Source organism: Tasmannia lanceolata, unplaced genomic scaffold (assembly GCF_043159265.1).
Source record: "Tasmannia lanceolata isolate RefF3 unplaced genomic scaffold, GAP_Taslan_0.1 ptg000008l, whole genome shotgun sequence".
NCBI classification, from domain to species: Eukaryota; Viridiplantae; Streptophyta; class Magnoliopsida; order Canellales; family Winteraceae; genus Tasmannia; species Tasmannia lanceolata.
The window spans coordinates 58001317-58026876 of NW_027518685.1; the positions used below are offsets into that span (position 1 = coordinate 58001317).

The 25560-nt window shown below is 39.5% G+C and overlaps 3 protein-coding genes across 4 annotated transcripts; 1 reads left to right on the top strand and 2 right to left on the bottom strand.

Annotated features, from left to right (window-relative positions):
* Positions 1-2130: 2130 nt before the first annotated feature.
* On the bottom strand, positions 2131-6350 carry LOC143883674 (uncharacterized). 2 transcript variants are annotated; one of them, XM_077387002.1, is made up of 4 exons: positions 4512-6350; positions 3994-4135; positions 2966-3031; positions 2131-2836 (listed from the first exon to the last, which is right to left on the bottom strand). In XM_077387002.1, exons 1-4 carry the CDS (start codon positions 4518-4520, stop codon positions 2730-2732), a joined length of 324 nt encoding a protein of 107 aa, XP_077243117.1. In that variant the 5' UTR covers positions 4521-6350; the 3' UTR covers positions 2131-2729. The 2 variants fall into 2 exon arrangements, with proteins under 2 accessions (XP_077243117.1, XP_077243118.1); XM_077387003.1 differs by having other exon boundaries at positions 2131-2627; positions 4512-6346.
* A 3106-nt stretch (positions 6351-9456) lies between these two features.
* On the top strand, positions 9457-11087 carry LOC143885390 (heat stress transcription factor B-2b-like). The gene is made up of 3 exons (XM_077389545.1): positions 9457-9593; positions 9685-9961; positions 10277-11087. The coding sequence occupies exons 2-3, from the start codon at positions 9716-9718 to the stop codon at positions 10925-10927; spliced, it is 897 nt and encodes a 298-aa protein (XP_077245660.1). The 5' UTR covers positions 9457-9593; positions 9685-9715; the 3' UTR covers positions 10928-11087.
* An 8995-nt stretch (positions 11088-20082) lies between these two features.
* On the bottom strand, positions 20083-21551 carry LOC143883093 (uncharacterized). Its single transcript, XM_077386456.1, has 3 exons — positions 21202-21551; positions 20337-21057; positions 20083-20280 (listed from the first exon to the last, which is right to left on the bottom strand). Exons 1-3 carry the CDS (start codon positions 21549-21551, stop codon positions 20083-20085), a joined length of 1269 nt encoding a protein of 422 aa, XP_077242571.1.
* Positions 21552-25560: the final 4009 nt, after the last annotated feature.

The window sequence follows — 25560 nt, forward strand, 5'->3', positions numbered from 1 at the left end:
GTTGCGGAGCACGATCTATATGTATATAGGAAAAACAACCAAGGCTCGACTTGGGAGCGGAGTTCATGGTCTCTCCACAGGCATCTTGTCATAAAAATTCAGTATGACAAGATGAAAGAATTTCAATTTCTCCCATGCTAAAAAGAATAAATTGGGAAAGAATTTCAATTTTAAGATAAAATGCATGGACCAGGTCAAAAACTTAGGTAGATTTCCACTTCAAATTTAGAAAAGAAGAAGCCTATAGTACTAGTATCAATGTTAAGCTGATTCCGTGTCAATTTCAGTTTCCAACTTCAATTCAAACTCTGCCTTCTGAAACCAATCCAAATAAGCCCCACTTCTAACATTGCATTCAATCGCTATTGAAAACTAAAATCATGACTACTATCGCCTTCAGATGGTCCCCACACAACCCTTAGTCTGTGTGGGACTAATGGTAGAAGAAGAAGAAGGACACATGAGACCAACTCTTAGAAAAGTGGGAAAAAGGGGTCGACTTGAGTGTTGGAAACTTTTTCAATTTAGAAGGCCCACATTGACAAACTAGCTTAATTACGTTTAGGGATTTTCATACATGGGCTTATTAGGGTTTAAAAGACAATTACGGTTAATCCCATTAAGGACCATTATTAGAAAGAGAGGGAAGACCTAGCCCTAACCCCATTCCTATAAATAAGAGTTGTTGCAACACATCAAGAAAACAAGAGTGATTTGGTGTTTCTTTGTGGTCTCTCATCTACCAGGCCAAGCCCAAGATTCCATTGATCTCAGCAGCCAGCTCAGATGAATTAAATGAATAAGTCAAATCTGTTGAAAATTGAGCCTACGTGGCTGCTTTCTCATGCAACAGCAAGCTGCGAAATGCTTGTATGTGAAAGTCCGCGTGCCCGCTGGAAAAGAGGAAATACATCCGGCTAAGACATAAGAGGGGAGAGCTGCAAATAGGAGCAACTCGGGCTAGGTTGGTTTAGGTAGAGGCCAACCCTAGCCCAAACTGAGGTAGCATTCCGCTAAACCTAACCTGATGTAATCCGTGTTATAAACCCCAGGCAAAATCGCTACGCACAATGGAATAAAATTGCGTAGACCAAATTTTTTCAACGGCTTTGCCCTAAACCCATCTAGATTTTATGATGTGATCAAATAAAATATATGTAATAAATGAAATACCTTTCTTTTGAGAAGAGAAGAAAAACCGTCCGCTTGATCTACTCCTTGAATGTTCGCGAAAGTTCCAAACGCCGCGAACTTGTAAGTTGATCCGATGGAATCCTTTGTTTCGTAGAGGCTCTGTTCACTTGTTTTCCCCGGAAAGGAAAGGAAAATGTTTCCAGGGAATCTGACGTGGCAAAAAGGAAAAGGAATCCAGGGAAACTGTGAAGGAAAAGGTTTCCTGCGCGTGTTCACGTGGCCAGGAAATCCTCGGAAAGGTGCAGGAAAAGGTTTCCTTCGCTCGTTCACTTGCCAATTACACGGTGGTGGGAAACATAAACATAAAAACCCATTTTAATCCTACCTAGTGGTTAGAGATTCGATCCCAGCTTACCTACCAAAAAAAATGTAGTATAAATGATTAAATGAACCCAAGGCTAATAGCTTAAGCTTTTGGAGCAATTGTTCGTTATTTTTTTATCTAAATGTGGAGTAACTGTTTGTTACACAACATTTATGTATTCAATCATCGAAAGAGTGGGGAGAAAGCTACTCACCCTCGAAGAAGAAGAGTTACCTACTCTTATCAAGGCAATCCTAAGTAATCTCCCTAAATACTACACCATTCCTATCTTGATGAATTTTTAAAATTGAGCAGCTTAAAGTAATCACCTAAAGGAGGCATTAGCAACCGACAGTTAAAGGAGGCATTAGCAGCTTAAAGTAATCTTGTTGACTTGATCATGACAGTCTGGCCAATTGTCATATACGCCTACCTGTCTTCCCTTGAATACCACATAAAATTTTATTTTTGCCATTACCCTACAAGCAAAGAAAATAACATCCAAGTACTAATAAAACTTGTTAGATAACCAATAACAAACCAAACATAAAATAAATTTCTCATTATAACCACAAATAGTAGGTACCAACATAGCGAAAATAAAACCCCACATACCCACCAACATAAGTGTAATAGTCAACCCACCATAAACATAACCATAACATTAAAAGTCTGATAGTCAACCCACCATAAACATAACCATAGCATCAAAAGTCTAAGTCAACCAACCCACCATAAACATAACCATAACATCAAAAGTCTTATAGCCAACCAACCATAAACAAAGCCAAAAAGAGACCCACCACAACTAGAACCAAATGATCCCAACCACAAATAAGTCTGATAATAGTCTTCGAGCAGGGCCATGTTTATGAAAATGGCCACAAAACTGCGGAAGCAGCGAACATCCATACGAAGCAGAGAGACACAGTGGTTCTCTGCCTGTGTGATACGTGTAACATAATCCCTGTGGGTTAGGTACCCTGATTCGTAAGGGGCTCTTGTCCTATTCTGCACTTGGTTTTGTCTAATCCTAAGTAATATTGCAGTCGCCGCAGCCATAACTACCGCTGCAGCTCGAATAATAACCATCCTCCTATTTGTTGCTTCTTGCGGCATGATGGTAGCCCTACAACAGAAATTTTTCATTTCATTAACTCCCACAATCTCCTTTCAGACAAAACACCCAAGCTCCCAACCACAAAACACCCAATCTCCCAACCACCCATAATCACCCATTCAAACATGGACCACATCGAAAGCAATCCCAACCAAGAAACATAAGAAGCCCCAAACAGATGAAATATGTGAGAGATGTTATATTCAAAAAAAGACAGTCTGCCAAAAAAAAAAGATGAAATATGTGAGAGATGTTATATTCAATAACGGAGAAGCAAGGGAGAAATTAATCTCCCATTACGTCGAAGCCCAACAAAAACATATAGCATGTGAAGTAAGGGAGCTTACATCTTTTACTCTGTAGCAAATGTGACTGAAGCGTGCACGGGTGAGATCGACGAAAAACCTCTGCTTCTGACCAAAAAAACAAAGCCAAAAGTATCAGAGATCGGTCATAACCCAAATACATTTTCACATTTACATCTCCTTCGAACTCCATAACAAGTGAAAATCCAACAGTTTAAATGTATTGAGTTTCATCAGATTCCAGTTGTGATGAAACCCAGTTCATCATTCGAACCCACATTTAGAACAAAATGCTCAAAATCTGTAGAAAAACACATCATATATGAACATAAAAAAACAAAAACAGGGGTTTTTGTCCCAACACAAAATAATGAGATAGATGAACAAAATCAGAAAGAGGGGTTTTGTTTATTGTGAAAAATGAACCCACATTAACAACAGAATAATGAGAACATGAACCCACATTTAGAACAGAATACTCAAAATCTGTACAAAAACAGTAATGAGAAAGATGAAGAAAGCAGTCCTTGCCCAAGGCAAAAATCACACAAATCCTTCACCCCTTTCGACCAAAAAATGGGAAAAAATAAGAGAAAGCTATGTCTGAAACTTGCATTAGCCATGAAAACTAACAAAAAAAAAAGGTTCTTTCGTTTGCACCTCAAATCCCTCAAACCCATCTCAACCCAAAAGACCATCCCTCGGACCACGGCAAATAAAATTTTCGCCGGAGGGGGGTTTCGCTGGTAGCACGACAGAGGAGAAGGAGAGAGAGGAGAGGTTTAGAGAGGGGGGTTTGCAAACACAAAAAAAGAAAAAACAGAGGAGAAGGAGAAGGAGAACAAGAGAGAGGAGAGGTTGAGAAAGGGGGTTTGCAAAAAGAAAAAAAAAAAAGGAGAAGGAGAAGGAGAAGGAGAGAGAGGAGAGGTTGAGAGGGGGGTTTGTAAAAATTAAAAAAAACAGAGGAGAAGGAGAGGGAGAACGAGAGAGAGGAGAGGTTGAGAGAGGGGGTTTGCAAAAAGAAAAAGAAAAACAGAAGAGAAGGAGAAAAAGCCGAGAGGAGGGAGTACCTTTTATGGGATGGGGTGTTCGTCGGAGGGGGTTTTTCGCCGGGAGCACGACGGAGACGGCGAAGGAGAGAAACGGCGAAGAAGACGAGCTTTTTGGCAGACAAAAACGTAGAAGCTCTCGTCTCTCCTTTTTCTGCTTTCCCTGGAAAACAAATCCGATATATTATGTCGGAAAAAGAATCCCGATGGAGAGGGAAAAACCCCATTTCCACCTAATATTTTGATTTATTTAATCAATTCCACATCTGATATTATCTTTTCCCTGGAAAGCAAGTGAACACCAGAATTCTGTCTTGTCAAGGAAAAAAGAGGCAGTTTTCCAGGGATTTGCTTTCCAGGGAACGCAAGTGAACAGAGCCAGAAAGGGTTGAAGAACAACTTTTGTTCTCAAATATTATATGATCTAAATCAGATCTTTGGATGGGAATAACCATTGTATTTTGATGCAGCTTTTTCTATTTTTCTCAAGAACTAGAAAACTAGAAATGGGAACTAGAAGAGAGAGAAAAGAGCACGACTTTGGACATTTCCAAGAGTTGATTGGGCGTAAATTTCAGCAAAGGTTATTTTCTTTAGAAAACATCCATGTATTTATTTATAAAGTATTGGTTCGTATTTTTAAAAGTTTCAAAGAATTTCTCTCATACTAGGATTCAATTTAGAAAACTAGTCAACTAGCTTTTTGAAAAGGGATCTGCTAGCGTCCATCGCAAAAGGCATTTTACGGATGGTCTATTGCATTTGACAGTAGCCACAAAGTTTCACTTTTCAGCAGATTTTGTCTTCATTCACGAGGTGGCTGCTGTAAGATGCAACAGACCATCCGCGAAATGCCTTTTGCGATGGACGCTAGCAAATCCTTTTTGAAAATAGAAACCAAAACAATGGGATTTCTTTTTAAAGAAAACTTGGACCTGATAGCTTGCCCAAGCTTAGAAATTGTGGGTTGCGTTTTGTTGATTGCAAAAAGATGACCTGAAAGATCTCAACTTTATTCTCTTTTATTCTCTTTCTCTCTTTCTAGGAAACTTCTTTCTATTTATTCTCTAAAAAAATATGGACCAACATAAATCAATCCACATCACATTGGGAATGCCACCCTGGACCTTTTTTTGCATGGGACCCACAAAAAATTTGTCCTATATGAAATAGATGAAATCTCATTGTTAAAGGGCACTAATTCAATAATCTCCCACTTGCCTGCAAGATATAATTTTGTCCAACTAGGTTAAATTCAAATACTTATTTAATTCTTCTAATTAAATAAATAATTCCCATCCAATGAGAATAAAGCCTCCATCAAAATAATATTTAATTCTCAAAATACCCTTTAGTTAACAATTAACTAAATTGGTATTCCAAATGTCTCATAGTGCATATACACTATTAGACCTTTCCCTTTGCATCAAATACGACTAAACTAGTCCGCCTATGCAATCCAATAAATGAGGGACCCATATCTAATAGATTACAAACGGGTCAATTTAGTTGTGAGTGGGATCGTTGCAGGGATTCAACGGTTGATTCTGCAGGACCCTAAGATGGGCCCCACTACGATCTTGCTCCGTAGTAAAAAACTACAATCGCATTGGATTAGTGGCCTTCATCGAGACGTAATCTTGAAGATAATAGTCGAATCATCATACCCCTAATCACATCAAATATTTGAAAGTCCCTTCTCTAATTTCATATCTACTGAGTTGGGTCCGATGGAGGGTAGACATAGACTTCCTCTTGGGCCCACTTGTGGTATACCTTTTAGTCAACCAGTTTGGGCCCGCAAATGCATTTGCTTAAAACCATTTCAAAATATATTTTGTAAATCTTTTGATAAACCTTTTATCAAATCCACCTGGCCAGGTAATTTTATAGGCCTACTCTTCTGACCAAAACTGTAGATGTTGTTACAATAATTGGGCGGAGAATTCCATGTCGGGTATCCCTATTACTCTTGTGGGTTTGTCTAACACTCCAGTACTACCCGGTAATTCTAACAAGAACCACTGTTAGATAGACCAAGAGTTAAAGAGGGGCCAACAGACTAATAAGATCCCTCAGGTTGAAGGACATGTAAAGGGTCCTGTTAGGTAGAATAGCCTAATTATCTCATGTCTACAAGCTACTCTAATGTGATCATGTTTAGTGCACAATCTCATTGTCTCACCCACTCTTCTTGCTTAGGATTCACTGCCCAAGTGACTGAGATAAGTCACCCCACGACACGTGCATGTAGGCAAGACTGGTGCTAGTTGTATACAGGAAGAGATGTCCAATCTCGACCCCAACTAGGAACCTTTAAGGTTTGCAAAGAACCAGAATTCCATATCTCCTTGCTCCCTTGGATCTGCTAGTCCTCGAGCATTGTACTTCTACTTCGCTGCATAAGGACAAGTATGTGTAAAACAAATAAGCACATCTCACATCCTTTGGGTTATGTAAAAATCCCTTCCAACCCAGTAACCGCCAGATCAACCATCCACGGTGTGGATCGCACCCTTTGGGCTCTTAACTATTGGGGCGACGGGACACAACCCAACATTCCAGATCATATTCTATCCAATCCAACGTCCAAGATCGCACCCTCTCAAGTACTAGCCGTTGGAACATCCGAGCACGAGGTCTCACCCGCTCAGGACCCCCATCAGATCACTCCGATCTCGACCAATGGCTAGGATCGATTCTAAAAAAAATCTAAGCACTCCAATTGCTTCTTGCGAAGATGCATACGCGCGAAGTGAGCCTAAAAAAGCACCATTAGCTCCCTATAGCCCATTGCCGGTGCGCGTGCGCATACACGGATGGTGCGATGCATAGTCCCGTGATTCAACCCATGGTTAACCCATTGTGCATCAAATCAAATTAGAGAAGTGGGTAAAGCTTTATATACTCATCACTTTCTCTTGAAACTTTTCATGTGGGACTATGTTTTTTCCCACTCTCTTTTCACCTTTTCAAAAACACCGTGTTTGAAAACCAAAATGCTTTTATTAAAACTATTTTCTAAAACCACTTTATTTTGAAAATATCTTACATTATGTGGTGATTGCGCAGGCGTGCCAGTTCTAACGAACAAATCAAAATTTAATTCGAGGGGTCGATGCCTAAATTTACCATCCCTTGATTTTAGGTGATTGAGAAGAAGAGGGTAGCGTCACTTCTTCCTCGGGCTAGAATGTCTTTACACAAATGGAAATGGATATTTTTTCTAGAATGACGCAGTGCTAAACTGGACACATGTAGAATGTGAACGACACGTAAACATGCAGAATGTAAAGGACTCTCAATAAGCGCTGATGCGCATAGAATGCAAATAATGCCGTCGATGCACGCATAATGCAAATGACCCTCAGGATTGACACTTATCTGGTTAAGAATTTAATGAAACAACACAAACAAACACCGGTGCGATTGTGCAAAGGATGGGGAATTAAAGAGAAATGCTTACCTAAGAAGATGAATCCATACCGTTAGATTCTTTAATTCGAAAGGAAAAGTTGCAACTAATGAAAAGTAAATGATAGAGTTGGAAAAGTAAATTATAAAAAGATAAATGCTAAGACATGTTTTGTGTTGGTTCTAGGACCCTTTTTCTGAGGCAATCGTTTCTTTATATAGTTATATAGCTTTTTCCCGTAACTGCTCACCACTAGGGCTGCAACTCGAGCCGGGTTTTACCCAACCCGCATCGACCCGACCCGAAAATAGCTTGGGTTGGGTTCAGGTTTCATGGGTTTCGGGTCGAGCCGGGTTGAGCATTCAAAAGCCCGCATGAATCTCAGGTCGAGCCGGGTTTGAAGGGGCCCGACCCGACCCGACCCGACCCGACCCGAGTTACATAAGTTATAGTATGTACATTTTTTTCCATTGTTAGTTAAAAGTTAAAAGTAAAAACCCACGCACCCACTGTTATTGTATGTGAGTGTAATTTCTGCTTCTATGAGTTGAATTGATTCAAGTGTTTGATTCAGCATTGTTTGATTGTAATTACAACATTGTTTGATTACAACATTGTTTGATTCAAGTGTAATGTGAGTGTAATTACATCATTGTTTGATTCAAGTGTAATGTGAGTGTAATTTCTGCTTCTATGAGTTGAGTTGCCTTGCCAAACAAGAATTTTCCTTAAAAAATTGCGTCAACGTGAAAAAACCCGACCTGACCCGACCCGAGATTTATCATGGGTAGGGCCGGGTTTGGGAATCGTGGGTTTTCTGCAAAAAAACCAGACCCGACCCGAGATATTTATCGGGTAGGGTTGGGTTCTCCAAAACCCGACCCGCCCGACCCGAGTTGCAGCCCTACTCACCACTATCCCAAGTTATCAGAGAGGGAAATTGCAATAACCATTCACTTCAGACTCCAACTCTCACTTCAGACTCCAACTCTCACACGTTTCCTTGTTTCATGAAAACCGCTGCCTCCATATTATGAAAGACCGCAGGTGGAATACAACTCTTTGACTTTGTCGGCGAGCTCACACAAAAGTAGGTCACACAATCAATAGTTCAGTTTCCCATGACCGGTTTTAAATTCAAAAATAGCTGTAAACACTATGGGAGGCCACACACTAAGCAGTAAGCAAACAAAAGAAGAGTCATTTGTCCCGTATTATTCAAAACAGGAAATTCTATGTGTAAGAACTTATAGTCCCGTATTTTTTAAAAAGTACTGTACGAGTAGAAATTATGTTGTTACATCAAAAGGACGGCTTGGATCATCCTATGTAGTCCGTACAATACTTTCTGACAAATAGCGGACTACAAGGGCTTACAGCATATTGTGGCCGACCGTCCAACGACCGTCCAACAATAAGGGCAGAGAGAGAGAAAAGACTATCTCCTTTATTTTTTATCCACGTCAAACACCCTTTTTACTTTTATCAAGGTGATTGATTTTTTATCACTCCACCCTTTACATGGTTAGCATTATGGAATATGAAATATATGTGTTTAGTCGGATTTGCTAGCGACCATCGCATAAGGCATTTAGCGGAGCTGCTGTTGTATGAGAGAGCAGCCACATAGGATGAATAATACAAAAAAGTGAGCCTATGTGGCTGCTCTCATGCAACAGCCGGTCCGCAAAATCCCTTTTGCGATGGTCTTTAGCAAATTCTCTAATGTTGTGTGTATTTTGTTCAAAGATTACAGATTGCATATGCTAAGGCGCGAAAAATTTTCAGCCAATGAGCTTGGCATTCTTGAACGGATAAAAGAGAAAGACACGCAATCATCCTTTCCAGTTACGAAAAGAAAGTTCTTTTACTACACGCGTGAACGTCTTAATTTCGTTCGCGGTTTTTATGAAGAAACAAAACGAATGAAACTTCTTTCTTATGCCGGTTTCAGAATACCGACACGTGGGATAAGAACCGAATAACACCGAAGCTTCTGGAATATATCGGACCTTCTCCTCCTGTCCATTTCTTTCTCGAACATTTCGTATCGATAATAAGTAGTGGGGTTCCTTATCCTTCTCCTTTTCACTTCTCTCATCATTTAACCCATAACGAAGTTTCTAGAAACCTACGAAACCAAAGAAAATCTGAAGGATTTTTTTATTCCTTTTCCGATCAATTTTCAATTGATCTTCGATTCTAGGTGTATTATTGATGGATTGTAGATCTCTCTCTCAGATCTAGGGTTTACAGGTCCTTTTGATTGAAGGATAATCCTCTTTTTTTTTCTATAGATCAAGGTAGGATCGAGATTGATCCACGGTTATGGCTCCTCCTGTAGAACAAACTGGCGAATCGACCGATAATGATGCTCACAGATCTCTACCAACGCCTTTTCTAACAAAAACCTATCAACTCGTTGAAGATCCTTCTGTAGATGATGTGATCTCATGGAACGAGGATGGTTCTACTTTCATAGTCTGGCGTCCGGCCGAGTTCGCCAGAGATCTACTCCCAAAATATTTCAAACACAACAATTTCTCCAGTTTCGTTCGCCAACTCAACACATATGTAAGATTTTTTTGATGTGTGAGTTCTCCTATATGTTAAAATTCCTAAATCTATTAACTTTTTTTTTTGATGTGTGAGTTCTCCTATGGGTTAAAATACCTAAATCTATGAATTTTTTTTTTGATGTGTGAGTTCTCCTATAGGTTAAAATACCTAAATCTATGAATTTTTTTTGATGTGTGAGTTCTCCTATAGGTTAAAATACCTTAGGTTATGAACTTTTTTTGATGTGTGAGTTCTCCTATATGTTAAAATGCGTAGAGATATGAAATCTCCACTTTTTCTGAACTGTATATGGATTCTCTTCATTTTTAGGGATTCAGAAAGATAGTACCGGATCGGTGGGAATTCGCCAACGACTGTTTCCGCCGCGGCGAGAAGCGCCTCCTCTGCGACATAAACCGCCGGAAATTCTTGCCGGCGGTAGCAATAAAGACCTCCGTTACGTCGACACGCGCCGGAACTCCTACGAATTCTGGCGACGAGCAGGTACTTTCTTCAAACTCTCCTCCGGCGAGTTTTCCGGTCTGCCGTGCTTCAAGTAGCACGGCGGAGCTTCTTGAAGAAAACGAGAGGCTGAGGAAGGAGAACACGGTTCTAAATAAGGAGCTTACACAGATGAAGAGTCTTTGTGATAATATTCTTGTTTTGATGACGAAATACGCCGGAAGTCGGCCGGAGAGTGGGATTTCGGCCGATAAGTTGCTTGATCTGTTGCCGTTGAAGAGATTTTCCGACGAATCAGTGGCTGGAGTTAAAGCTGAGGAGGAGGAGACGAGGCCGATGTTGTTTGGAGTTCCGATTGGCGTGAAGCGTGTGAGAGAAGAGGAGGTGGAGGAACAAGAAGAAGAAGAAGAAGATGTAGCAACGGAGATCAAATCTGAACCGTTAGATCATAGCTCGGATGATCAGGATCCTCCGTGGCCCAAATACCCCCGTCGATGTAACCAAAGGTTATGGAACTGATGGGGGCTAAATTGTAAATTCCTGACGAGGAGTTTGTTTTTCTCACGAGGAGCTCACGTGCTGCTTTCTGTCATCACGTGACTAGAGGCAATTGTAATTGGCTGTAGGGTTTGTATTGAAAAATGGTAAAAGCGATGGAAAAGCTGTCGTTTTTTTTTTCTTTGATTGATTATTGTTGGGCGATGATAAATTCGCATCACGTATAGGATGATTCGCACCACTCTTTCATGTGAACTGCGGCCGACTTTTTACGCTTTTTGATGAGTAAGGGGTGTGAATCATCCTACAGGGGGTGCGATTTTATCATTTCTCTTATTCTTTTGTAGATATTCAGCTCTTTTTTCTCGATCATGTTATACTTTGTTGTAAAAGGGTAAAAAGGGATTTGCTAGGGTCCATCGCAGAAGACATTTCGCGGATGGTCTCTTGCATCTGACAGCAACCATCTCGTGAATGAAGACAAAATATGCTGAAAAGTGAGCCTGTGTGGCTGCTGTCAGATGCAACAGACCATCCGCGAAAGGCCTTTTGAAATGTAAACTAGCAAATCCAAACCGTGTTGCAGAAAGACAGCTGGGAAATGCAAAACGGCCTGAGCGTGTCTTTTTAACAATGTCTAGATTATTATGCAAGCTGGAAAAGGGGTTCCACGGAGGGATATTCCTTTTTCTATTGTTGTCTCTTTTACAAAGTAAAATGGACCAGAAACGAGGGATGATTTGATTATCTAATTTTGGGCTGTTCATTAGTGGGGTCCGCATAGATTGAGTGTGGTTGCAGAATCGAATGGTCAGGGTGTTCCAATTTGAATGATTGCCATTGAATGGCTTCACTAACTTAATGAGAACTACTCATAAAACTAGCACTATCCAAACCCACAGGAAAAAGTTTTGCCGTATGAAATATAAAATAGGAATGGAGGTTAGGGCCGGAGCCACGAATTTGGTGTAGGGGGCAGAGAATGATTGTTGTAGTATGTTGGGGGTCACACTTATACACTTCATTTTGATACCTGGGGCCCACAAAACTCATTTCCAATCGATGATCTTAACCTATAGAGTTGATGGGAGGGTTAGGACTTAGGATCATCCTATGAAAATGATTTTTGTCCCTTGAAATGGTCTCTGTAGTTTTCAAAGAATACTTACTGCTTCAAACCGTATAAAATCCCGTCCGTTTTTTCAACTCTTAGGCACCAAAACAAAATCAAATATTTTTTTGTCGTTAATCATGTAGAAATAATGGAAACTTAAGGCGTAGGCAAGAGATCATGAGAGAGATAATTGCATTAATTTCGTTGGTTGTTGAGGAAATTACGAAGTAAATGCTATAAGAGCGGGATTTACGAAAAAATTGCATTAATTTCGGTTGCTTTTCGAGGGAATTACGGAAAAACTGCTATAATAAAGGGGCATTAAGAAAATCTGAGAAAATATTCCGATTTTCAAGGGGCTTTTTAGGGAAAAAAAAACTAAATAAACCTATGCCTCAGCGAAAACAGCACATAGACTCAGTAGATGTGTGCGCAGTTACTAGTCCACGTTGAAAACTTGAAACTTTGATCAGATGAACGAATCTTGGGAGAACGAAGGGTGTACTTACAAAGAGAATGTGCTTAAAAAAAACCTGAAAACAGAGGGAATAGAGAGTCCGAGTAGAAAAGGGGAGAATTGAATTGTCTTTGGCATTGGAATTCTTGTCTTTTTATAGAGAAGAAAATGCATCTAGGAAGAGACATTGCATCTTTTCTAAGACTAGTATTTAAAATGTCTTTTGTAAGGCATTGGAATTCTTGTCTTTTTATAGAGAAGAAAATGCATCTACGAAGAAACACTACGAATTCTTGTCTTTTTATAGAGAAGAAAATGCATCTATGAAGAAACACTACGTCTTTTCTAAGATAAGTATTTAAAATGTCTATTGTAAGAAGGCAAAGAGTAATGTTTTCAAAACAATGATAATGAAGATTTTAAAATAAACATCATTAAATTCGTCTTTTAAAAGGAAACGCTTAAAAGTAGTATTAAGTTTGAAATAATTAGTATTTAATTAAATAAAAAAATTCCTAGCTTTAAAAAAAGTCGCCCGACGTGTCATGTCACGCCGCACAGCATGCCCATGCCGACACCCCGACCCGATCTGTGCTTTTGCGTGTTTTTTGGTATATCTTAAAACGGGTTGACCATCTAAACAAATCCAATGCCCCCTGAAAGGCCGAAGTCTTTCCTCAATTGTTCCTCTTATGCCAAGTAGTAGTTTCTTCAGCATTTCCAATATGGGACTAAGCTCTTTTGTTTTGAGTTGCATCCCACTCACTTGGCGCGTGCACGTGCACACACAGACACAAGTATACCGCTGTCTTTGAGCGCATCAGAATGATAAAATGCAATTATACCGTTGTCGTTTGGACTTCAATTGATATTTGAGATCAACAAATTACGTTATTGAGTACGAGAGGAGTCAACCTTTCCTCGTAGGTGTAAGCTGACAACTTGTCACCAACACTCTAGCTTCGATTCTTTAGTGATTCTTTTAACGTTTTGAGATATTTTGACATTATCCTTATCTTGTCTTCATGAATATTCTAGATAAGTGCCCTTAAATTCTCATAAGAGGCAGCCACACTTCCACATCTACTTCGGTCACTCAAGTATGCACTGCAATTCACATATCACCTATTTTATGTTCTTAAATGATTAAAAGTTTAAACACATCCATACCTTTTGTAGTGAAAACTATCTTTTATTTGCATCCAGGATTATGAGAATAAATCATCTTGTGGCTCATTTTTATGCATTGAACCTAATTGTAGGGTACTCCTTTCACTTATGTTGGGTATCCATGTTATTCTAAACATTAACTTAATGATCCCTTTGGATCTTAGGCATTAAAATCAAAGAAAAACTCAAGTATTAACAAGATGGGTTAGAAGTAGCTTTCACCATGACCGCTGCCTTGAAGCTTGAGATCGGACGAAGCCTTTGTACTTTTCCGAGCACAATGACGACTTGGAAACGCCCCTTTATCTTCTCCTCCTCATCCCCATCACTGGGCTTATGGGAAAACTCTCCTTTGATGTGTTTTCTCAAGAAAGAGAAGGAACACTTAATGATGAGAGGAAGAGGGACCAAGAGTCTAGATTTATACGCTATGAAGCTCCCATAATACTTCTAAAAAACAAATTCGTTTGGCTTCTTTGGGCCAATATTAGCAAGACTTTTAGTGCATATTTTTAGCCCAAAAACATTTCCAAACTTAGGTGATTAGTTTCCAAAGCTATGAGTTGCCTTAATGCAAGGCCATATACAAGGTTTAACAAGTTTCCAATATAGAAACTTCTAACAGTCCATAACTAATGATTCATGACACGGCTTTAACCCGATTCCTCATAATGCCTTATAAATCATGTTTTTTTATTTCTAGTTTCGTTAAAGGATCTACCATGTTCCTTTTCGACCTTCCAAAGTTGAGTATTATAATTCCCTCACTTAAACATCACTTTATTTTGTCTTATGCAATCTATGCCTCTTTTCCCATTATAGGTTTTTCTTGGCTAAAGCAGCTTGGCGGTCACACTGTAAAGATATTGAGGGAGCAGGCCTTGGACATAAATGCAAATCTACCATAAAATTTTTGAGTCATTTGACTTTAGCTTTTGCTAAGCCTATAAATTATGCTTCAATAATAGATTTTTTACATGTTTATTTAACTGATTTTTCCGAAAATTGCACCACCACTAAAAGTAAAGAAATTTTCACTTGTTGAAACATAATCCTTTGATTGCATATTCAGTTTGCATCACTGTAACATTTTACTACAACTGGAAAACCTTTTAAATGTAATCTAAAGTGTATTGTACCCTTTAATTGTCTTAGAACTCTAATTAAAGGTGCTAGTGTTCATGCCTTGGTCTATGCGTATGTTGACTTAGTTTACCAACAATAAAGGTAATACCCCACCTAGCACAGTTCATTGAATATGTAACTCAGCCTATAATTCTTGAGTATAATCTCGCCCATATTTTCTGTAAGTGAATATGACAGTCTTAAGGGGTCTTTACGGGTAAACATTATTATTGTCCCAATTTCCTCAGAATAGTCTCGACATAATGAGACCGTGACAATATGATTCCTTTAGGTTTCTTGTTAATTTTTATTCCTAAAATTACATTAGCTTAACCCATATATTTGGTTCTGAAGTTTGATATAAAGAATATTTTAGTAGATCTTACAATGTCTAGACTTGTTCACATAATGTCACGCCCCCAAGCCATACACATACACACATAATCAATACACAAAGCTTAGGGGTGCGACAGTGCCGTACACCTGCAAAGCAAGCTTCACAAGCATACAAGGCTAGCAAAGCAAATATCAAAACCATCTGCAATAATCCAAATAATCTAAATAACCAAATTTAAATGTCTTACATTCGTCCAATAATCAAATATTAATTCTTTTCCAAATCTCTCATTTAACCCAAAACCCCACAAAATTAAAGGACGAAATCAAATAACATAATCTCAATAGTCCTAAACAATACTTACTCTCTAAATAATATAAAATACTAGAAGATAATGATAGCCAAATATCAGGGTCACTTCTGTGCCTCCTCGCCCGTTCCACGAGGATTGAACTCTGAAAAATATTGAAATAACCACAGTCAGCTGAAAAGCTCAGTACATAAAAAACGCACTACAAAAGTTGGATCATTGCATGCTACAAAAGGAAGGTTCACAGCTACATAGAGAGGGTATAAGCCACAAGTAAAGCGATTATCAAATTCAATAAGGAGGGAGCAAATGCTCATAAGGGCACAAGTCTAGTATCACATCGAAGGTCACAATATTCAAAGGGTCACTGAAGGTAATTAATATGGTTACGATACAACCCTGAGATCATCGTCTTAGTCCAAAAAGCAAGTTATTTTCTCCTCGACTGCCCACGGGTCCACAAAGTGAGTTATTGCTTACACTGACCGCCCACGGTGTGGGAACTAGTCCCTAGGTTCACATACCTGTCGACAGGGCCAACGTTTATCCCCCACTGGCGGGATCACAGTTCACATATAGGCTAATGCCTATGCCCCACTGGCGGGGGTCTTTTCTGAGTTCACATAACCTAAGCCTCTCAATAGGTGTTCAAAGTTCACACAGTTCGAAAGAAGGCGTTCAAAGGTCAAGGCAAGTGTTTCAACTTAATTCCAAAATAGTTTCACAATAAAGATAAATCAATATTCCAAAGGTTCATATTTTTGAGAAAACAAAAGGGGTTGAGCATACAAGATCCAAATAAAGATCTAGAGTTTATCAATAGCTTCACAATTCAGAAAGTTGGGGTTCACAATCAACAATGTCATAGTATTCAAAAGGTAAATCGCAGCACTAAGGTAGTAAGAAATTACGTACCTCCTATATATTCCTTTTTAGAATCACCTTAATCACCTACAGTCAATAGTATAAACATTTTTCATGAGTTTCATCACTAGTTTCAGTCCTATTAGGCACTTATGTCCTTCCACTAACACAAGACACCTTTTGGTGTCCAATTGGAAAAGGTACGGTAACCTATCTTATGCTTCTTTTTAGTATTTAAAATTTTTTGCCATCATGGAGTCTTCAATCATTTCTGAATTTATCTTTATCATAAAGTACGTCTTCTGCCGAGTCCATAGAGTACAAAAGCATCGAAAACAGATAAGAGATGAAGAAGTTATGATTTTTCAATGTTTTTACAAATTTTCAGGGTTCGAAAGTCCGAAGGCCTTGGACCGATTCCACTGGCTTCCCTTCGGAAGTCCGAAGGTCCCAAACTGCGTTTTTTTATGGAAATTCCAAATTCGTCCCAAAAACTTCAAGAGGCCATAACTTTCTCGTTTTAGCTCCGATTTGTGCGTGGTTGGATCCGTTGGACTCGTATCGACGAGAGGAATCCATTAAACCCAATTTCACGCTCCGAATCAATACACATAATTAACGAAAAATTATCTAAACTTCTACTTTAAACCCTCGAGAGCCAAAACTTCCAAAAGTCATGACAATCCGATCCTAGATTCGTTAGGGATTCTCGAACAAAGCGAACCCTAAGGAATCGAAGGTCAATCCTTGAACATATCTTAAAAAAAAAAATCAAAACCTTCACTTTTATCTTTTCAAGATCACCTAATCCTTGTTTTAGGGTTTCAAAAAAAAAACATAACCCAAAGAAGAACATAGTTCTTACCTTGTTCTTCGCTTTCTTCTTCCAAAACTTGTTATACTCTTTCTTTCTCACAGATCTTCTCTTAGGGCTGCAAAGATGGCTGAGGGTTTCCTAATATCTCATAAGATGTATTTATAGGATTCTCTAAAGAAGCCCTAATCTAATTCAAATTCTTAAGGACAAAAACGCTCCTCAGTAATAGAGGGGAACAAATTTTGGAGGGAGGGTATTTCGGGTATTTACATTCTACCATCCTTACAAAAATTTCGTCCTCAAAATTTACTTAACATGTACTTGAGTAAAATAGGAACATATATTTATCTCTCATCTTTTCTTCCAATTCCCAGGTGGCTTCACGTTCTGAGTGATTCTGCCACTGGACTTTGACATATGGTATAGTCCGACACCTGAGAACTTGGTCTTTACAATCCACAATACAAATTGGCTGCTCTTCGAATGACAGGTCTTCTCTCAATTCCAATGGTGCTAAATCAATGACATGACTAGGATCTGGAATGTACTTCCGCAGCATCGATACATAAAATACGTTATGAACTCCAGACAATGAAGGTGGCAAGGCAAGTCTGTAAGCCACTTTCCCATTCTTTTCGAGTATCTCGTAAGGTCCTACAAATCTTGGACTCAACTTTCCTCTGACTCCAAATCGCATCACCCCTTTCGTAGGTGACACTTTCAAGAGCACATTGTCACCAACTTCAAATTTCAACTCTCTTCGTCTATTGTTTGCATAACTTTTCTGACGACTTTGCACTATATGAAGGCGCTCACGAACTATCTGTACGATGTCCACAGCTTGCTGAACTAACTCGGTATTCAAAATTTTTTTCTCACCCACATCGTCCCAACATAGGGGCGATCTACACTTTCTCCCATATAAAGCCTCGAAAGGTGCCATCTTGATGCTCGCTTGATAACTATTGTTATAAGAGAATTCCACTAAAGGAAGATGATTATCCCAAGAGCCTTTAAAATCCATCACACATGCCTGGAGCATATCTTCCAATATCTGAATTGTCCTTTCAGACTGTCCATCCGTCTGAGGGTGAAATGCAGTACTAAACTTAAGCGAAGTTCCCATTGCTAAATGCACACTGTTCCAGAATCATGATACGAATCGGGTGTCCCTGTCAGACACAATGGTCTTGGGCACTCCATGATACTTCACTATTTGATCGACACACAACTTAGCTAGTCCGTCAAGAGCTAAGCCTGCTCTAATAGGTATGAAGTGAGCTGACTTAGTCAATCGATCAACTATCACCCACACGGTATCCTTGCCTGGGGGAGTATGGGGTAATGCTGTCACAAAATCCATTGTAATCTCCTCCCACTTCCATTCAGGAATAAAAAGTGGTTGCAACATTCCTGCGGGTCTCTGATGCTCGACCTTTATCACTTGGCAAGTTAAACATTACGATATATATTGGGCTATTTCTCTCTTCATATTATTCCACCAAAAATTTTCCTTCAAATCTTTATGCATCTTTGTGCTTCCAGGGTGCACCGAATAACTCGTACTGTAAGCCTCTTTCATAATTTCTCTTTTTAATTCTGTATTATCTGGAACACAAAGACGATTGCCAAATCTCAAAGTACCATCCTGATGAACACGAAACTCTGATTCCTTTCCCTCATCCAACTTCTATCTGATCTTGCAGAACTCATCGTCAGATTCCTGAGCGATTCTTATTCTTTCTTGTAATGTAGGCTGAAGCTGTAGTGCTGCAATCTGAGCTCCAACACTTGGTACATAAATCTCAATTTCTGCTCTTCGCAGATCTTCCATAATATTCCTTTGTGTTGTAATCAAAGATGCCAAATTAACTAATGACTTCCGACTGAGTGAATCGGCTACCACATTGGCTTTACCAGGGTGATAGCTTATAGTCAGGTCGTAGTCTTTTAAAAGTTCCAACCAAAGCCTTTGCCTCATATTCAGTTCTTTTTGCGTGAAAATATATTTCAGACTTTTATGATCAGTGAATATCTCGTATGACTCCCCATACAAGTAATGTCTCCAGATTTTTAATGCAAATATCACAACTGCTAATTCCAAATCATGTGTTGGGTAATTCTCTTCATATGGTCTCAACTGAGGGAAGGCATAAGCTATGGCCTTCACGTTCTGCATCAATACACATCCGAGTCCCTTCTTTGAAGCATCACTGTAAATGATAAATCTTACTCCATTAACAGGCAGAGTTAGGATAGGAGCTGAAACAAGTCGACGCTTCAAATCGAGGAAACTCTTCTCACATTCTTCTAACCAAACAAATATGATCCCTTTCCGGGTCAAGCGGGTTAGAGGTGCCGCTATGCGTGAAAAATCCTCCACAAATCTACAGTAGTAGCCTGCTAAGCCTAAGAAACTCTGAACTTCAGCCACACTGTTTGGTCTATTCCAATCTACCACTGCTTCTATCTTCTTTGAGTCAACGGAAACTCCTTCTTTGGATATCACATGTCCAAGGAAATATATCGAATTCAACCAAAACTCGCACTTCTTAAACTTTGCAAAAAATTTCTCCTTCCTCAAGGTTTCTAACACAATTCTTAAATGATTCTCATGATCCTCACGATTACTGGAATATACTAATATGTCGTCGATGAAGACTACTTCAAACTGGTCTAAGAATGGTCGAAACACTCGGTTCATAAAGTCCATGAAGGCTGCTGGGGCATTAGTTAAGCCGAATGGCATAACCAAAAACTCATAGTGCCCATAGCGAGTACGGAAAGCCGTCTTGGGCACATATTTAGGTTTGATTCGCAACTGATGGTATCCTGATCGAATATCGATCTTTGAGAATACACATGCCCCTTGCAACTGATCGAACATATCATCTATCTAGGGTAGAGGGTATTTATTCTTTATCGTCACTTTGTTCAATTCCCGGTAGTCTATGCAAAGACGCATACTACCATCCTTCTTTTTCACAAACAATACTGGTGCTCCCATGGTGAAACATTGGGTCGCACAAAACCTTTCTCTAAAAGTTCTTCTAACTGCTCCTTCAACTCCCTCATTTTCACAGGAGCCATCCGGTATGGGGCCTTAGAAATAGGTGCCGTACTTGGTGCCAAATCCACAGTAAATTCCACCTCTCTGTCTTGGGGGTGGACCCGGAAGGTCTTTAAGAAAAAACATCTACAAATTCATTGACCACAGGGATGTTTTCAACTTTTACATCATTACTTTCAACTTCCACTACAGATGCTAGAAAGGCTTCATAGCCTTGTCTAAGCAACTGACACGCTTGCATGGCAGATAGAATTACAGGGGTAGAGCAAGCTCCACTCCCTTCGAAACAGAATCTTTCCTCTCCAAGGATTTCAAAGTTCACTATTTTCTTATTGCAGTCCACAAGGGCATGATGGGCTGATAGCCAATCCATATCCAGAATCACATCAAAATCATAGAGGTCTAAGAGTATCAAGTCTGCCACTAACTCCCTATCCCAAATCCGGATAGGACACATCTTGCTAACACTATTGGCTACAAGATCACTTCCTACTGGTGTACTGATACACAAATCATGGTTCATAAGCATAACAGATAACGAATGCAACATAGCATACGATGAAGAAACAAACGAATGAGTAGCTCCAGAGTCAAATAACACGTAAGCATACGAAGAGGCATCAGGTAGGGTACCTGAAACCACGCTACCGACAGTCTGAGCATCCTGGTGAGTAAGAGCATGTAAGCGACCAGGAAGGCGGGGTCGATCACTCCTCGACTGTGCTGCAGGAAATGCTAGAGCTGTACGATTCTGGATGGTCCGAGACTGAATCGATTTGGTTTGAACTGGAGTTCTCTGAAATGATTGAGAGTCACCCACCATCATAGGGTACTCCTCAATCCTGTGGCCTATCTCGCCACACTTAAAGGATGCACCTAATGTCCACCTACATGTTTCAGTAGCGTGGTTCTTCCCACATCGTTCGCATCTGATTGCTAAGGTTTTACTGGGTTCCGACTTTGTCTGACGGTTATCTTGATTTTTTTGATTTACAAAATCTCTCGACCTGCCACGGGACTCCTAAAATGACTGCTGCTTCCCTGATGGCTGGTATGGGGCTGATCCCTTGGAGGTTTGTCCTCCTCTAAAATCACTGTCTCTACCTCTCTTCTTTTGATCTGCTTGGGTGAGCTCTCGAACTTCAGCATCAACTGCCTCGAGCTTCTTAGCTCGATCCACTAACTCGGTATAGGTCTCTAGGGCATTAGACATAGCAATGCCCTTTTGAATATACATGGCCAACCCATGTTCAAACTTGTCCCTCTTAGCATTTTCATCGGGTACCATCGTCGGGACATGCCGAGCAAGTCTATCGAATTCTGTTTCATATTCATCAACGATCATATTTCCTTGCACCAACTTAGAGAAATCCCTTTGCATTCTGTATAAGGCACTTCTCGGAAAATACTTGGTAAGGAATTCGGTACGGAACATAGCCTAAGTAAAAGGGGCCTGATGGTCCACATACTTACGCCTGATCCCCTTCCACCAATGGAGGGCTCCCCCTTCTAGCATGTATGTTGCGAAAGCGACCTTGTTCTCATCTTGGTTCCATCTCATTGCCATAAAGGCCTTTTCTGCATTTTCCAACCACGATTCAACGTCATCCGCCGAAGTGGATTCCTTGAAGGATTTCGGTGCCAATCTCCTAAATTCTGATATGCCATTGTAAGCCCAATGGTTCCCACCTTGGCATTACCTTCTTGTTTTGATGATTCCAAACACAAGTTGATTTGTGCTGTTTATCTAATGTGTTTGATGTTTTAAATTGCATGATTGAAAATCAAGGAATCAAACACCAAAGTCAAGGAAGCATGGATCGTGGCATGAACTAATTGAAGACATCTCATTGGAAGCCAAAGGAATTCGAAGGCTTGGAGAAATCAAGGAGACATCTTGAAGAACCAAAGAATCAAGAGAAGATCCATGGAAGTGACCAAGGCATGAAGAGCTTCAAAGTTGAAGATTTGTTTGTAATTATCTTGTGTTAGAATGTAAGTCTAATCCCACTTAGACATCCCTTTTAGATGCATAAGTAATTGAGTTGCAAAGGCCTTAAAAAGTATTTGAAATTAACTTGAAAATGTATTTAAAATGATAATGAAAATGTATTTGAAAATATTTTTGAAAGCATAGGGAAAAGCCCAAAGACCCTGGCCCAAAAGCCCCTGAAGTTTTCAAGTTAAAATGAAATTTTCACTAGGGCCGGTCGACCGGGGTTTGCCGGGTGACCGCGGAAGCAAGTCTGGAAATCCAGACTTGGCATTCAATAGCGGGCCCGCCGACCAGGGTGTTTCGGTCGACCGCGTATGTGTTTATGGAAACCCAGAAACAATCCAGTAAGGTAGGGCCGGTCGACCGCCATAGGGCCGGACAACCGCGGATAGAAATCTGGACGAAAATAAATATGTCCAGGTTGCTCTCCCCGGACGACTGCCATGGCCCGGTCATTCGCTGCGGTTTGAAATTTGAAATTAAAAAGATGATGAAATTCCAAGGGTGGTCCCGAAATGGCAACAATGAGGAGTGAAAATTATTAGGTTGCTTAGCAAGTTTTAACCTTTTGAAAACTCAAACCTAATTTTGGAAATTAAGAGATTAACAATGAAATTCAAGCACACAAGCTAAATCTAAAGGTGCAATGCAAATAAAGAGCAAGAGTTTAAGAGAGAGTACACCCGAGATTTAAAGTGGTTCGGTTCTCAAAACACGAGGCTTACTCCACTCCACCAACCAAACACGTTGATGGCTTCACTATGTGATCTTCTTAACTTTGGCAAAGATCAATGCCGTTTACAATTCCGACCGCCTTTAACCTTGGTGGCAATCTTCACTACGGAGAGTGGGCTACACTTCTCCGAACACTCTCCCAATACACGTTTCTTGAATAAGAAAGAAAGAAATAAAAATCCCTCACAAGGGTTTACAACTTTGTAGAAGATTCACAAATTGAGCCTAATGATCAAAATCCTAATATTGGATCATGAGAGGCATAAAAGTATTGATCACTCTTAGGATGTTCAAGTAGAGTTTAAGAGTGTTAGGATTGATTTTTGGGAAGTTTAGAATGCCCATATATATAGAAAAACTAAATATGACCGTTTGAGGGGCATAGTGGTAATTCTGGCAAAAAACCAAACAACGATTTTTCTTCCCGTTATAGTGGTCTCGGAGTTCCGAGAAAAAATCTCGGAGTTCCCGGAATACAAACAGAAAATAGAAAAATGCTACTGGACCATTTCTCGGAGCTCCGAGGAATGTCTCGGAGTTCCGAGCTCGGAGAAGCCTATGTCAAGCAGATTTTCATTTCTTGTTTCTTGGGCTTCCAACTCTACACTAAGTTGGGATTGCTATGAGGGTTCCAAGGTGTTGGAACTCCACAAAGACAATCTCTTATACATTTAGGGTGTGTGAGATTAACTTAATTATGCCTCTTAAAATCTAAATTAAGATTGGATCTTATACAATCTAAATTGACTTCGATCTTCAATGCGATTCTTCAAGTCTTCATTCGTCTTGGATCTCCGATGTCTTTGGCCTTCATAATGTGGTCCAATGAGATATTCTTTGGCCTTAATCTAAGCAATGTTGTCTTAGCACCAATGTGATCTACAACTTAGACAATCAAACACATTAGTGATCATAAATCACTTGTGTATTGGAATCATCAAAATAAGATGGGAATGCCAAGGTGGAAACCATTGGGCTTACAATCTCCCCCTTTTTGATGATGACAAGCACGAGAGATTTTCCAATAAAAGCATACATATTTTCTTTACACTAGAATTCTCTCCCCCTTTGGCATCAATAAAAAAGATTGGGGTAAAAGAGAAACAAAGGGATGAAATATTCAATTTAAAGCTCCCCCTTTTTCAAGGAAAAAGACAAACATAGAACTCCCCCTATTTGAAAAATAAATTCAATACAAGAGGGTCTATTTAACCATAAAAAGATATTCAATATTAAGCATAAGCCCCTAATCTAAGCACATATGAAGAGGATTATATGGGGGCTTTGGGAACCCAAGATTTCTTGCTTCCCCCACAATCCGTAATCTTAGATGCACATTGGAATTGGTAATGACCATTTATTCCACAATAATGGCATCTAACATGAGGGTTAGATAAGCTAGTCCTATCATAAAATGCATGATTAGGTCTATGACTAGCTTTCTTTAAGATTATGTCAATTATTTTGTCACCATTTAAGAATCCATGGAGATATAATCTTAACCTTTCATTTTCATTATGAAGATGGGTTATTTGATTTAAAAAATCATTAAATTCATCTTCATAAGATTTGGAAGAGCTTGCCACATCTTGAAATTGTGCTAATTGGCAAGTTTTCTCATCCAAACAACCCTTAAGGGTTTTAATCTCAAGTTTAAAATTTTCAATTTGTGATTGAGATTTAGATATGGAAGAAGATGATTCATTTTTCAAAAACATCAAGTTCATTTTCTAATTTTGAAATAGATTTTTTAAGAACTTTGTTTTTTGAAATTTGAGAATGCAAGGTGTTACACAATTCATCATAAGATATTTTTTCACTATCGCTACTTGATGAATTACAAGATGGGTTAGAGTGTACCTCATCTTCATGGGTGAATGCCATGAAGCAAAGATCATCTTTTTTATTTTCTTCCCCTTCACTTGAGCTTTTGCCCGACGTGCTTAACGCAAACCGGCGACAAGAGCCTTATGCTTCGTCCAATCCTTCTTTCCCTTGTATTTTGAGGAAGATGACTTGAGAAGCGGACACTCCGGTCTTTTGTGCCCCGTCTTCTTGCAATTTTAGCATCTTATAACTCCCTCAACATCGCTTTCTTCTTTCTTCTTCTTTTTATCCTTTTTATGTTTCTTTCTCCATAAGCTTTTAAATTTTCTTAAAGCTTCTTCTTCATCACTATCCGCCTCACTTGAGGATGATGAGTCCGCTTTTACCTTGGAGACCTTTAGAGCTAGAGATCGGCTTTCTTTTTCCTTCTCTTTTGGCTTCTTCTCCTCTTGTCGGCTAGTGAGGAGCATCTCATGGGTGATGAGAGATCCTACAAGCTCTTCCACGGTTAGCGCCTTGAGATCCTTTGATTCTTATATCGCGGTGACCTTTGATCCCAATGTGGAGGAAGTGACCTAAGCAACTTACTCACAAGCTCATCAGTAGGATAAGATTTACCAAGATTAGCTAGTTCATTAGAAATTTTAGAAAATTGGATATACATTTCGGAAATGCTTTCATTTTGACCCATTCTAAACATTTCATATTTGCTCTTTAGCAAGTTTATTTTGGAATCCTTAACTTGAGATGTTCCCTCGTGGATAACGGCAAGTGTATCCCAAATAACCTTGGCGGAATAAAAAAGAGCTATTCTATTAAACTCCTCCGTAGA

What these genes read in the sequence shown, in the direction of transcription:
- LOC143883674 (XM_077387002.1), bottom strand. An exon ending in AACACCCCATCCCATAAAAG is followed by an intron (nt 3,032 to 3,993) that starts GTACTCCCTCCT and finishes TTTTTTGGTCAG; the next exon opens with AAGCAGAGGTTTTTCGTCGA. An exon ending in TTTGCTACAGAGTAAAAGAT is followed by an intron (nt 2,837 to 2,965) that starts GTAAGCTCCCTT and finishes TTTTTTTGGCAG; the next exon opens with ACTGTCTTTTTTTGAATATA.
- LOC143885390 (XM_077389545.1), top strand. Translation starts at nt 9,716, where the DNA reads ATGGCTCCTCCTGTAGAACAAACTGGCGAATCGACCGATAATGATGCT. An exon ending in TTCGCCAACTCAACACATAT is followed by an intron (nt 9,962 to 10,276) that starts GTAAGATTTTTT and finishes CTTCATTTTTAG; the next exon opens with GGATTCAGAAAGATAGTACC.
- LOC143883093 (XM_077386456.1), bottom strand. Translation starts at nt 21,551, where the DNA reads ATGCAAAGGGATTTCTCTAAGTTGGTGCAAGGAAATATGATCGTTGAT. An exon ending in CAGCCATCAGGGAAGCAGCA is followed by an intron (nt 21,058 to 21,201) that starts GTCATTTTAGGA and finishes TGAAACATGTAG; the next exon opens with GTGGACATTAGGTGCATCCT. An exon ending in TGGAAGTTGAAAGTAATGAT is followed by an intron (nt 20,281 to 20,336) that starts GTAAAAGTTGAA and finishes TTTTTCTTAAAG; the next exon opens with ACCTTCCGGGTCCACCCCCA.